The sequence below is a fragment of the Calliphora vicina genome, chromosome 3 (genome assembly GCF_958450345.1).
Source record: "Calliphora vicina chromosome 3, idCalVici1.1, whole genome shotgun sequence".
Classification (NCBI taxonomy): Eukaryota; Metazoa; Arthropoda; class Insecta; order Diptera; family Calliphoridae; genus Calliphora; species Calliphora vicina.
Window position 1 is genome coordinate 30,301,470 of NC_088782.1, and position 13,620 is coordinate 30,315,089.

Sequence of the window (13,620 nt, forward strand, 5' to 3'; positions counted from 1 at the left end):
ATTTCATCCTTCTATCTTAGCTACTTAAGTGTTGAAAAATATTTTAAATTTGAATTATTTGATTTTTTATATTTTATTTTAATATTTCATTCGAAAAAAATAAAACAAATTCCGTTGTGAAAAGCAACGAAGAAGACTTTTTAATAAACAAGTAAAATGGTATAGTCGGGCAAGCCCAACCCTATGATACCCTACACCGGGTATATGATTACAAAGTGTTTCCTTTTGATATGAAACTTATTTGTGTTGAATCTTATTTGAATACACACATTTTCAGTAGAGGGCCTTATATGGGAGTTATGACTAATTATGGACCAATCGTCACAAAATTTGGTAGGATGAATCGCGAATATATGGAACATATTTGTGTTGAATTTTGTTTGGATACTGATATATTTCAGAGATTTATGTATATTAATGACATATTCGAGAATGTTGCTTATATGGGAACTATGGAATATTGTTGACCGATCGTCACGAAATTTGGTGAGAGTTCGGCTAACATAGAAATTAATTGTGATGAATTTGGTTTGAATATGTTTATAATTAAGATATTTATGAGAGCTTAACTATTTTCAAATAGGCCAATTGTATGAGGGATATGATAAATAATGGGCTGATTCTAACGAAATTCAATAGCCTTTGTGCTTGGGACAATATAAAGGTTTGTGCTAAATTTTGTCGCATTATCATTAAACCTACGACCTGTAGTTTAATTACAAGGTTTACATGGATGGACGGACAGAAGGACGGACATCGCTTAGTCGACTCAGAAAGTGATCCTGAGCATATATAAGGTGGGTGTTGGAACAATATTTTTGTATGTTGCAAACAACAGCCCTAACCCATTATACCTCCCCCACTATGGTGGTGTAGTTTATAAACAAAGTTCTTAATAAAACTTTTTTGTATACTAATAAATTTTTTTTTTATATTTTAATTTGACCTTTATATATATATATAAAGGATGAAATTTTGACATTTAGTATAGAATATTTGGGTCTTTAACGCACTGTTTTTTAAAAGGAATTTATTGGCAATCTTAAAGGATATTAAAGGATAAACATTTTAAAGGATATTTTTCACATCTCTTGATCCATACAGGATAAAATAAAGATAATACAAAATATTTTACAACTCTTCTTGTTCTTTTGACATACAATTTGTCATTGTTGGAATAGCAGGAGTATTTTTAAATATTTTTTGAAAAATGTACTTCATTGAAACTTTGAAGTCCTTAAAAAAGGACACAGGATCACGAAATGAAAAACTGAAAACTCAGTTTTTCTCCATTAACTTTATAGTTTCAGATGTATATCATCCGGTTCGTGTCTAACGAATTTTTTCTCTATTTGTCGGACGGTGTAATAAATAAGCTTTTTGAATAGCAAGAGATTCTAAGCCAATATCCGATTTTGTTTCAAAATAACACTCTTCCAAAATTGTAATACTTTTAAAAATTTCTGTATAGCTTCTTATATAAGTATAAGAAATTGTGATTGCTTCAATGAAATCTAAAATTTGACAGGAATAGTAATTTAATTTTTAAGCATTTGTATAGATTTCCGGAATAGAAAATAGATTAATTAATTATTTTTTGAAGTAGCTTCATTTGAAATGTTAAGCACTTTAAATGTTTTTTGAAAAGTCGTGAGATTTATTTCTATACAAAAAGTTATTATTATTTCAATATTATTTTCCCTTTATGATGCAACATTTCCTTTCTTTTAGAAATTAATAATAAAAAATTTGGAAAAAATTTTATTTTTTAGTGTATTTAATTTTTATTATTTAATTTTTGGTTTTTTTTTTAAATTTTTCTTTTTCTGATGATCAGTGTATTTACAATAAAATTATGACTTATAAAATAAATTATTGGACTGCTTTGGCATTTTGTATGTATAAATACAATATAAAAATTAAAATAAAATTAAAGGCTAACCATTAGTTTGCAAGCAATTAAGCATAAAAGTTTTGTTTTTATAATTATGACATAAATTATAGTATTTAATTAAGAGATCTTAATAGTAAAAGAAAATCAAAATAAAGTAAATTATAATTAAAAACCTGAATGAAGTATGTTTATTTGGTAAAAGATTTATTTGTGTAGTGTTTTGTGTAGCTATATAAAAAAAGCACAACACAAATTATGATGGACTTAATTAATTAATAATAATTTTATTAATTTTCTTTCATATGAATAAGAACACAAGGTGAATTTTGAAATTATTACTTATTTAGCTTATATTATAATATTTTTTTTTCTCTTTTTTTGTAAGTTTTTTTTGTTTTAATTTTTGTTTTTAAATATTAGTGAAAAAATGTTAATGACCCCGAAATGAATTTAATTATTTGTATGTAATAAACCCGTTGATTTTATTTTTCTTTTTTGAATTTTTTTCTTTCTTACATTTCAAACCCTTCTTAATGTGTGTAGATGTGTGTAAATGAAACTAAAAAATGATGCTGATGAGTGTGTATAATAGTTAAGGCTAAGTATACCTTCTTAGCCAACTTGAGTGCCATAGACAATGGCCAATATCAGCCATAAAATGTTGAAGGAATGTTTGCTTATTGAGCCATTTATGGAGGCTGATAACACCTGTACATTACTGCTGCGTGCATCCATAAGATCTCTGGACAGCGGCAATTCAGTGGGATCACTCAGCTCTTCATGACATGGCAGACGTTCTGGTTTCAATAAGAACAGACGCACTGGTATGGCCAAGGCTTGTACCGTCATCAAATCTGCACCATCCAAATGATTGTGACTCTGTGCTGATGTCAGAACATCATTATTCTGTGAGTATAAAGCATTTTGCTTCATCAATTCCAGTTCATCTTCCATTTTGACGGGATGTGTCAAAAGTACCTCAGAGTTGGCATCAAAATAATCATTGTGCAGGCCACTGTTACTGTCTGGTCCCCCAAATATGTAGTGACTTTCTACGGGCGTATGGCTGGTATCCTTGGTTGTGCTGCTGGCATCCAAACTGCCAATGCCCTGGTACTGTGATAGAGCACGTTTCTTCTTCAACGAAGCTGAATTTTCTAATGCCTGCTCGTGTCCAGCATGTCCATCGTCTGTTAATTGAATTTGACCCTCAAATTTGTTGTTGTTACGTCTTTGAGCTCCCTGGCGTTGTTTGGTATGATGTTTTTTACTATTGGCTCCACTCATGAACTGTTCGCTGGTGCTTAAAGCTGCATTTATGCCACCCACATTTAATAACTGCAACACATGGTTGGGCACTGGCTCAATGAAATTGTGCAAATGTGGCTCCTGTAAATTGCACACAAATTTCTCCAACGAGTCACGCAACTGTGGATGACGTGTACGATTTTTCAATTCATACAGCCATTGCAGGCGACAATCACAAATGAAATTATTATCTGAAAATAAGCCAGAAAAGAAGGAAACAAAACGAATAATGAAGAAATTTCCGTAAAAATTTTAAGGTTTTTTTTTAGTTTAGTTTTTAATAACCAATTTAGTAAAGCTCTGTCTATCTCTCTCTATTATTTCTGTAAATTGTTTTATTTTTAAACTCTTACTTAAGTCTAAAAGGAACAAAAGAAATTTTGGAAAAAACCAGGAAAAATAAGAACGTAAAACAATTGACACTTTGACAGCAGCAAATTGCCAAATGTCCTTTCAGGTTAAATGCTTTTGACACATAAGTGTTGGTTTATTGTAAATGTTTATTTCTATTTTTTTCTATTTTTCATTTACAAAACTAAATTTGCAACATTGTTTTTTAAAAAAATATAAAACAAACTGATAGAGTTTGGCAAAATAGTACGAGGCTTGCTCGGTTATTTGGTGAATTAAATAAAAATTATTAGAAGTTGGACAGCAGGATTTCTACTGAAACAAAAAGCTATGAAGAAACAAAAATTCGCTTTGGTTTGTCTTTTATTGAAGTTCAAAGTTCGAATTCAGAAGAGTCGAATTTTTTCATTCCGTCACCATTTTAAGCGAACCTCGTTTATGTTTTTACAATTATTATTCTCAACCTGTATTTTCCATTAATGTTTGCCCTTTTTTTTGTATTATTATTTTTTGCTATTGTTTCTGCTTTTTTTATTTTTATAGTCATAAAATTTTATACTTTAGTTGAACCATTTGTGTATTCTTCAACTCGTTCAAACATACTTATATGCAACATGTTTTAGTCATGTCACTCAGTTTTGTTGCTACTCTTTTGTGAAAAGTAAAATGTATTGTTCAAGTGTCTTACTAAAATGTCTCAAATGTCTTCACATTTACAGAATCTTTTTTTATGTTTTGTGAAATATACTAAATATACAAAAATGTTACTTTTGATTTGTTTAACAATCAACTACTACTGTATGATTTTTTTTTATTTTTCATTTTCACGAGGTTTTTCCATTTCAGCATGTTTGTAAGGTTAAAATTGAAATTTTCAGAGAAAAACTAATTAATTTAAAAAGTGTTGGATGTAATAAACAATAGCTTGACTTTTAGCTTTCAAAATCTGGGAAAATTTTGAAAAATTAATCAAAAATAAGCTCAAGGTTATTTATTACTATATGAGTTGAAATGCTGTTTAATAGTTTTTAGAAAAGAGCTAACGTTAAGAAGTTAATTATAGTATATCTTATATAATAACAGTATGACATAGATAAGAAATCAGGGTTGCTGCAACAAAAGAAATGTTTGTCCTGATAGACCATAAAACTATTTTTATTCTTTGGCTTTGAAAGCTTACACAATAGTGACCGTTTAAGGCATTGTAACTATTTTTGATTCATAATTTTAGTTATGAACTTTTCCCATCGTTCCTGAAACATATGGATTCCGAGCAAAAAGAGCTGCTCATCTTTTGATTCCATGAACGAAGCAAGTCTATATCGGATACTCTGTTCCAAAGTGAAGCGTATCCCAGAGAGAACATTCCGATTCGATCGAAACAAATAGCAGTCGGACGAGACACGTTTGGGCTATAAAGGGGTGAGGCAAAACTTGTCAACCACTTCATTGTAAATACTTTTAATTTGTATTGCAACATGTGGCCTAGTATTGTCATGATGGAATATTACTGTTTCATGATTTTTTCGGCCAATGCTCGCTCCAAATGCATCAGTTGCATTTGGTAAAGGTTTTCTGTGATGCTATGGTCAGACTTCAGTAGCTCATACTAGATAGGAGTCTTTTTTTTTAACCAAATACACATCACCTCTGGTTGACCGGTCTTCATATAAGATCTCATATGCTTCGGGTTATCGTAATGGATCCATTTTCCATCGCAGGTAATGATTCGGTGCAAAACTGGTTTTCCTTTATAGCGTCCAAGCATCATTTTGGATATGGAACATCATCTTTCAAGGTCTCTCGGCTTCAATTTGTATGGAATATAAAGTTGGTGAGACGAAACTTCCCAATCACTTCATTCAAAATACTTTTTAACAGGTATTGCAACATGTGGTCGTGCGTTGTCATGATGGAACGAACGGTTTCATGTCTGGCTGCACATTCAGGCCAGTGCTAGCTTCAAATCAGGTTCGGTACAGATTTCCTGTGACAATCTGGTCAGTTGTCAGCAGCTCATAATAGATATACCCTTATCCTCCCACCAAATATGGAGAATTACTATAAGGCCATGGCTCTTTTGTCGATTGGCTGATTTGTTTCACATACGATCTCGTACGCTTCGGGTTATATAGCAAGTAATGATATAGATAATATAGAGTTCAAGCATTATTTCGTTAAAATCGTCGTTCAAGGTCTTCTTCCGGCTTCAATTTACCCAATTTGGATGAATCCTGCTGCTCAATGATTTTTCCAAATGATTTTGCAAGCTCTTGTTGAGTTTTACCAAAAATGTCATGGAGTAATTCCTCCAATTCTTTGCGTTCAAACTCTTTTGGCTGGCATAGATGATCTTTGTCTTCAGCATCAAAATCACATCTTCTGAACCGCACAATCCATTTATCGCATTGAAACCGATGGAACATATTCACCATAAGCTTCGGTGAGCAGTGGGTGTGATTCAAATTAAAGAAGTAAAGCAAAAATTCCTGCATATGACGCTTTGTTGGTAAAAGATTCAACATTTGCGAAGCAGAAGAAACGTTATTGTTTCATTATAATGTTCAGTAGCTAATTGAGAATAAATGACAGTTAGGTACCCTTCAAAATTACATATAAGTTATTAAAAACAAATACCGTGTTCACGCCATCTATTGTAAGTCCCGAATTTTTAAGTCATACACCCAATATAATTTTAAAGTATAAGAAATTACTTAGTGAAGTAAACACTTATTTTATAACTAAGTTTCATTCATTGAAATAAGTTCAGTTTTGTACAAGTTACAAGCTGTACAAATTTTCCTAACCAAAGGTAAAAGGACTTTGACATCCTGTATCTCAGTATGCATTCTAACAGATGATAAATCATTTTGCAATCGGACCTGTAGTTTAAAAGATTCACTTTTATTACAATTTTTCTATCGAACCCACTGTGCGTTGATCGTAGTGCAAAAAACATAGAACTTACATATGTGTGAAAAACCACACAAGAGGTTAAGAAATGTAGCTTTTTATATATCGCGAAATCAAAGAGTATTTTTCAATAAATACTTTTTTTCAATGCTACATTGATTCATGAACATCGCCTATTAACCATTTTTAAAAACTATTATTATTGTGTGGTTTCCCACACAAGAGATAGAAAAGCGTAATTTCTTCATTCAAAGCACTGTAGTCATGTGATTGTTGGTATAGACCTTCAGCTTCAAATATTGTCATACAAATAAATCCAATGGTATTTAATCACAAAAATTAGGACTAGGAAATATCTCTTATAGTAATTTAATTGTTTCGCGGGTTTTATGTTAATGTGCCACTTGCTTTGTTGAAACCATATGTCATCTACTTTTAAATTGACCAATTTATCATGTAGACTCATTTTTGAAGAAATATGGTCCAATGATGCCACCAGAACAAAATTCCCACCAAATGTGTTTGTTTTTCGATACATAAAAGTAGGTTTTTTCGAGGTGATAAGGTTTTTCTTCGCTTAAGATGATTTTTTTCAAACTATGACTGCTAAATTGCCATTAGTTTTTAATTAGATGTCTCAGCTAAATGACGGCACATTCATATCTTGCCCGAATTTGAAAACATCCTTTATTTATCTACTTAGATATTTATATTTGCTCTAAAAGTCGCATGAATTTTCATTAGTTTTGTTTCTAAATCCGTTTGTTTTATTTCTTCAACTCCAAATGTTTTGTTTAATTTCTAGCCACCAGAAAACTCTATTTGTTTTACTCTTTGCAGCCATTCAAAATCAAATAATAATGTATTCTTTACAATTTCTTTTAGATTCCTTTGTATGCATATTTTTAAATTTCATTTCTCATAAAGAAACCCTTTAAATACACAATAAAATTGAAGTTGCAGTGGTTTCTTTGAAAAAAACTTTTCACAGTTTTATTTTTTTTTTCTGTTTTTCTGTGTTTATTTCTTTTTTGTTTGTTGTTACGAGTAAAGTTAAACAATAATACACATTTTAAAAAGTTGTTGACCCACAACAATGTTGTGGTAACTGCAACAAAAAATAAAAAAAAACACAATTTGGCTTTGGAAAAAACCGGCATTATCCCAGCAAAATATGTTATAAAATTTTTCAATTTAATTGAGAAATATTTTCAATAATATTTAAGCTCCTATAAGGCATAGACAAACAAACAAATAAACAGACATACATTAATATGTATTTATATTGATTTTGATCAAATTGCTATAAGCTTAGAGCAAGAAATCGGAGAACATTTTTTTAAGATAATTATATATACATACATATATGTTTCCCTGTTGTTCCTATCAGGAACATTGCAACTTTTTGTAAAGATATCCCAAGAATTGTTTTCAAAATTGAAAATTTATCTTTATATTTAATTAAGTCTATCAGATTTATGCCATTCATAGGGTATCTTTCAAACCATCTAACAATTTTTTTTTTTTCATTTCAACAATAGATTTTCACATTTATGTTGTTTTTGCTGAAAAAAAATACTAACGTTAAGAATTGTTTGTCTTTTAGACAATATGACTAACAATTGTTAAGCTAAGAGGGCGTATAATCATAAGTTAAATTTTTTATATTTTTTTTCCAGCATTATTTTGGTTAACAATAGAAGTACGAATAAGTACCTAAATATTTTACAGAAAAACAAAATATATTTTTTCAGTATAAACATTGAACATAGAGTTGTAAGTGGAAGGCTAGGAGAAAAAGTTAAATTCGTAGAAAGTATAATTGTGTGGAAATTTGAAATGAAATATGGAATTTTATAAAATCATTAAAATTAATAATTTTAGATGAAAACCACAAAATTTCAAGTAAGTAATTACATCACAATTCCATCGTTTTTATAAATATTTGAGACAAAAATGGGAGTAGTAGCAACAGAGGGCGTGGCACCTCCCATATGATGTTAATTAAAAAAAAGAATCGAATATATACAATCCATACATTTTGTACCAGCAATATTAATTGGGTGCCACGCCCACTATCAATAGTGGGCGTGGAACCTCTCATACAAACTAAACATTTGAATTTATGTCTCTCTGTATAATTTTAATATGTGAAGCCTAGAAACTTTGTATTAATTTCATAGGCCAAAAATGGGTATGCTAGCAATAGTGAGCGTGAATATTTAGTACATAAATGGGAAAACCTTCTTATTTATGGGGGATTTCAAGTAAGTAAACCAAGTTTTGAAATTGAAGTCTTCCGATTGGGATGAAATTGGATAGTAATTCAGTTATAAAACATTTATTTTGATAGATATCCCATTCGCATCCCACTCAGCAAAAAAAAAAATTAAAGGAAAAGACCTTAGCTTCTTTTGAGCAAAAAAAGGACCCATTTTGAAAAAAAGTCAACAAAGTTTTTGATTTAGTAAGAAAAAGTTTAAAATTGTGTGTCTTAAGTTACAAAACATTTATTTTGATAGATATCCAACTCTCATCCCATTAAGCGACCAAAAAGCTCTTCAAGGAAAAGATCTAAGCTTTATTTTGAGAAAAAAGGGCCCATTTTGGAAAAAAGTAAAAAAAGTTTTTGATTTTGAAAAAAAAATTTCAAACATTTTTTTTAATTTTTTTTTTCGAAAGATTGAAGAAATAGCTATCTAAACAATTTGGGACACATTTTGCTAAGAAAAATAGATAATAAGTTACATGGATGAGAAAAAACATTTGTTTTGCCAAAATGTCAAATTTTGAATACCTCTAGCTCAGAAAGTTCTTGAGCGAAATTGTTGAAAAATTGTGCATGAATTACTATCCAAAAGGAATAATTTATTTATGACTTGGGTATACATATGAATTATTAGGAGATAAATCAAGATCAATCAATAATGTTAAGTTAAAGTTAAAATTAGTATACCTGTGGCACTATAATAGCTGAAGTCCTTAATGTATATGAGGAGCCGCAGAACCAAAGGTACTTTTTTGAATTTTTAAAAATTTTTGGAAGTTGATTTTTTCTAGAAAATTTTAACCCAAATATTATTAAAATACCAAAAAATCAATTTGCAAAAAAATTTGAAAAAGCTCCTTTTGTTCTGCGACTCCTCCTCATATATAGATAAAAATTAATGTATGTCTTTTTTATTTGTTTGTTTGTCTGTGCCTTATAGGAGCTTCAACCAATGAACCAGTCATATTGAAAGTTTCATTGTATTCCTCTATATCTGGAAGAAATAATAGGCTGTAAAATTTTAAGTGGGCATGGCACCTCCTATACAAAGTAAATAGTTATTATGGAATATTTGGTGAACTATAATTGCGAATTCCGCAAAACTTCGCGGAATTTACTTTGGTACCATTCTTATAATTATACGGAGTTTGCTTGGAAATGGGCGGAATTGTATTAGTGGGCGTTGTAACTATCATACAAAGTAAATTGTTATTTTCCAACATCTCCGGAACTATAATTGTGAAAGTCTTCAAACTTTATATGAATCAATTTCGTATCACTGCATGAAGTTTAACAAATAAAATTAGAGGGGGTAAGTCACCTCCCATACAAAGTAAACAGTTATTTTTAAATATCTTGACAACTACAATTACGAGATTATTTAAACTTTGTCCGAATAGCTCTCTCTTATTTTAAATATAATTTTTTAACTCTAAACTCTTTATTTCATTACGATACGGGTAGCAAGGAACAGCGGGTTTTAGCTGTTCTATTCAAGACTGGTTAATTATCTAAATTACTTTTTTGGAAAATATTTGTTCACTATCCCACAATTTCCATTATATGAATCCACAACTTTGGTTGTACGACTAAGAAAAAAAAACATACTAGTTAAAATCTAAATCATAGCCATTTTGTACGTTACGTTTATATATGTATGTCTTAGTATATGTATGTATATCTTTTAGTCGAAAGTATATTTTTAGTTAGTCATTCTTGTTGTTGTCATAGTAAAAGTTGTTGCTTGTGGTTTTTATTGTGCAAAAAAAAATAGAACTCACATATAGAAAGTAATGCAAAAAAACTAGGAAAAAAAAGGAATTACCCTAAAAAAACAACTTAAAATTTACAAGACAACTACAACAAATTAACATATACAAACATACATTTCCTCACATACGCTTCGCTCACTCTCAAATACATACATACATATTTGCAACACACACACAAAGATATAAGTACTAACATTAACATAAAAAACTATAACTACAAATGTTGAGTTTTTACGATGTTATTTTAGTTATTTATATGCACATTTATGTTTGTAGTCTTTAACATTTTAACTTGACATACGTACACATATAAATAAACACAAATGTTTTGCTTCTAATCATTCTACACTGATACATACACTTTTGAATATTTAATAAAAAGGCGGGCTGAAAAGATCTTAAAATTTATAAAAATTATATTTTAATTTCATGTCATATAAATGAGCTAATTTCAACCTACCATCGTATATATCTCATTGTATTGTAAAATGTAAATTTTAATATAAATCCCAGCAGTTAAGCAAGTTGTCAAGGTATCCCTTATAGACAGTAATTGTCACTTATATCTGCTCACTTGTCTGACTCAAATTTATAACATTTGACATGCAGGTGCTCTTTGTAGAGCAGAGATAAGTCAATTGGTATTTTTATTCATCCCTGGTAATCGCTAGTGAAGTCAATAGTTACTTAAGTGTCTCTAAGTAATCTAGAGTGTAGTCACTTTATTATACTCTTTACCTTCGTGAGAAAGGTATAAGTTTGTCATTCCGTTTGTAATTTCCACAATATAATTTTCCGACCCTATAAAGTATATATATTCTGGATCGTTATAGAAAGCGGAATCTATTAAGCCATGTCCGTCTATCTGCCTGTTTGTTGAAATCAATTTTTTGAAGACCCCAGATATCTTCGGGATCCAAATCTTCAATAATTCTGCCACATGCTATCGAGAAGTTTCCTATTTAAAATCAGCAAAATCGGTCCACAAATGGCTGAGATATGAGAAAAAAAAACAAGGACAACCTAGATTTTTGACATATTTTTGACCTATATCTGGATTACTAAGTCATTAATATAGACAATATCGATATCTAATGATACATATTTCAAAGAACTTTGCAACAACGAATATAAGTAAGTTGGACCTACAATAGGTCAAAATCGGAAAAAATATTTTTTAAACCGAAATTTTTTTCCACAAAAAAAAAAAAATTTTATAAATTTAAAAAAACAAATTTAAAAAATTTAAAAAAAATGTTTGTTTTAAAAAAAAATTTTCCAAAAAATTAAAAAAAAACAACTTTGGAAAAAATAAATTTTGTTTCCCTAAAAATATTTCAAATTTGTATTTTGAAGTATAATTTGGAAGAGTAAAAAGATTCGGCACAGCCGAATATAGCTCTCTTACTTGTTTTTTACTGCACTTTATTGTCGCTATTGGAGAGTTTTCGGAGGAAGGATTGTTTACAAGCAATCGGTTATTGGTCTGTTTATGAGATGTTTTTATAACTGACTATTAAAGCCAATTAGCATCCGTACATGTTAAAATTACTAGCTATGAAGCTGATTAAATAACCAGTCCAATGCGTTGACTACTTTGAATCAGCTATCAGACAGTGTCATTGGGTCGCAAAAGGGGGTCGACCCTTACTTGGGACATGTAGGTGTTGCTTAGGACATGTAAGTGTTAAAATAACTTGTGACGTTGCTGGTTATATAACAGTTATTTTTTATAACCGTTATTTTGTGATTTTAAAAATAAAACTCCATCTACAGCAGTTATTATTCAAAGTAAAAATAAAAGTAAAAAAAAAAAAAAAAACTCTTAAAAAAGAGTTTTAAATAGCCGTCACAAAAAAAAACTCATTTGAGGAGTTTTATTTTTCTCGTCAGAAAATTAAACTCATTTTATGTAAATTGACACATAAAATTACATCATTACAATTTCATTGCATTGCAATTGAATAAATTGTCATTCAAATAAAATTAAGTGGAATTTTAATTTGTTATTGTTTGATTTCTATTATGAAATTGTTTCTTTTTTTATTTTTCTTAGACTCAATAAAAAAAGATACTGAAACAAAGTAGAAACACACGAAAAGAGTTTTATTTTCTAGCGGGAAAAATAAAACTCCTCAAATGAGTCACTGAGTTTTTTTCTGACAGGAAAAATAAAACTCCTCAAATGAGGTTTTTTTGATAACGGCCATTTAAAACTCCTGTTTGATTCCTATTATTAAATTTTTGTGGTTTTTTTTAATCAAATAAATTACTACAAACATTATATCAGATAAACCCAATAAAGAAAGATACTGAAAAAAGTACAAAAGTAAAAAAAACGAAAAGAGTTTTATTTTCTAGCGGGAAAAATTAAACTCCTCAAATGACTTTTATTTTATGAAGGAAAAAATAAAACTCCTCAAATGAGTTTCTTTCTATGACGACTCTTTTCTCAAGTGTTTCGTGCGAACTTTTATTTTTACGTTGAAAAATAACTGTTAGCTCTGGAGTACAGATAATTTTTTTAAATATCACCTTAGATTCTTAAAGAATCCGTTGACTCTAACATAGAGAGCTTTTGATTTAAAATTTTCTGGGAAAATCACTAGTTCGAAACAGTCTCCCAAAACTGCTGGGATGTTTCAAAATTATATGTGCCTGTATTTGTATGTGTATTTAATATATGTATGTATACAATTCTGAGGTTTTACCTTAGGAGACATCAACAGCAACAAAAACAATAATAAAAACAACGATCAAGCAACCAGGCAACAAAACCAACTGAATAAATAAAAAGCAACAACAACAACTACAACAAAATCTTACCACACACATACAAACAGCCACACACAAAATTGTCATCCATAATAAAATCTCAACTCTTTTACTACATCAAAACATTATGAATTTAAATATTTATGAATTGTCTCTGAGAGTTTGGCTACAAAGTAATTGTATATTAGGTTGGCTCTTAGTTAGCAATCTATTCAGATTTAGTGCTAAAAACTATCTGAAAAACGAATTCTGAAAATTTGGGTTAACGTTTAACACTTTGCGGTTTAGTGGTCACTTTACTAACCACCTTTTCTATAGTCTTTAAAAAATAGTTTATT

At 29.7% G+C, this 13,620-nt stretch overlaps 1 protein-coding gene across 1 annotated transcript in view; it reads right to left on the bottom strand.

Moving 5' to 3' along the window:
• Positions 1 to 2,086: 2,086 nt before the first annotated feature.
• Positions 2,087 to 13,620, bottom strand: part of Con (Connectin) — a 100,425-nt gene continuing 88,891 nt past the window's right edge. Inside the window, exon 3 of the mRNA XM_065505353.1 lies at positions 2,087 to 3,393. Within this exon, the coding sequence (XP_065361425.1) occupies positions 2,507 to 3,393 (887 nt within the window). The 3' untranslated portion in view covers positions 2,087 to 2,506. The remainder of the gene's footprint in view (positions 3,394 to 13,620) is intronic.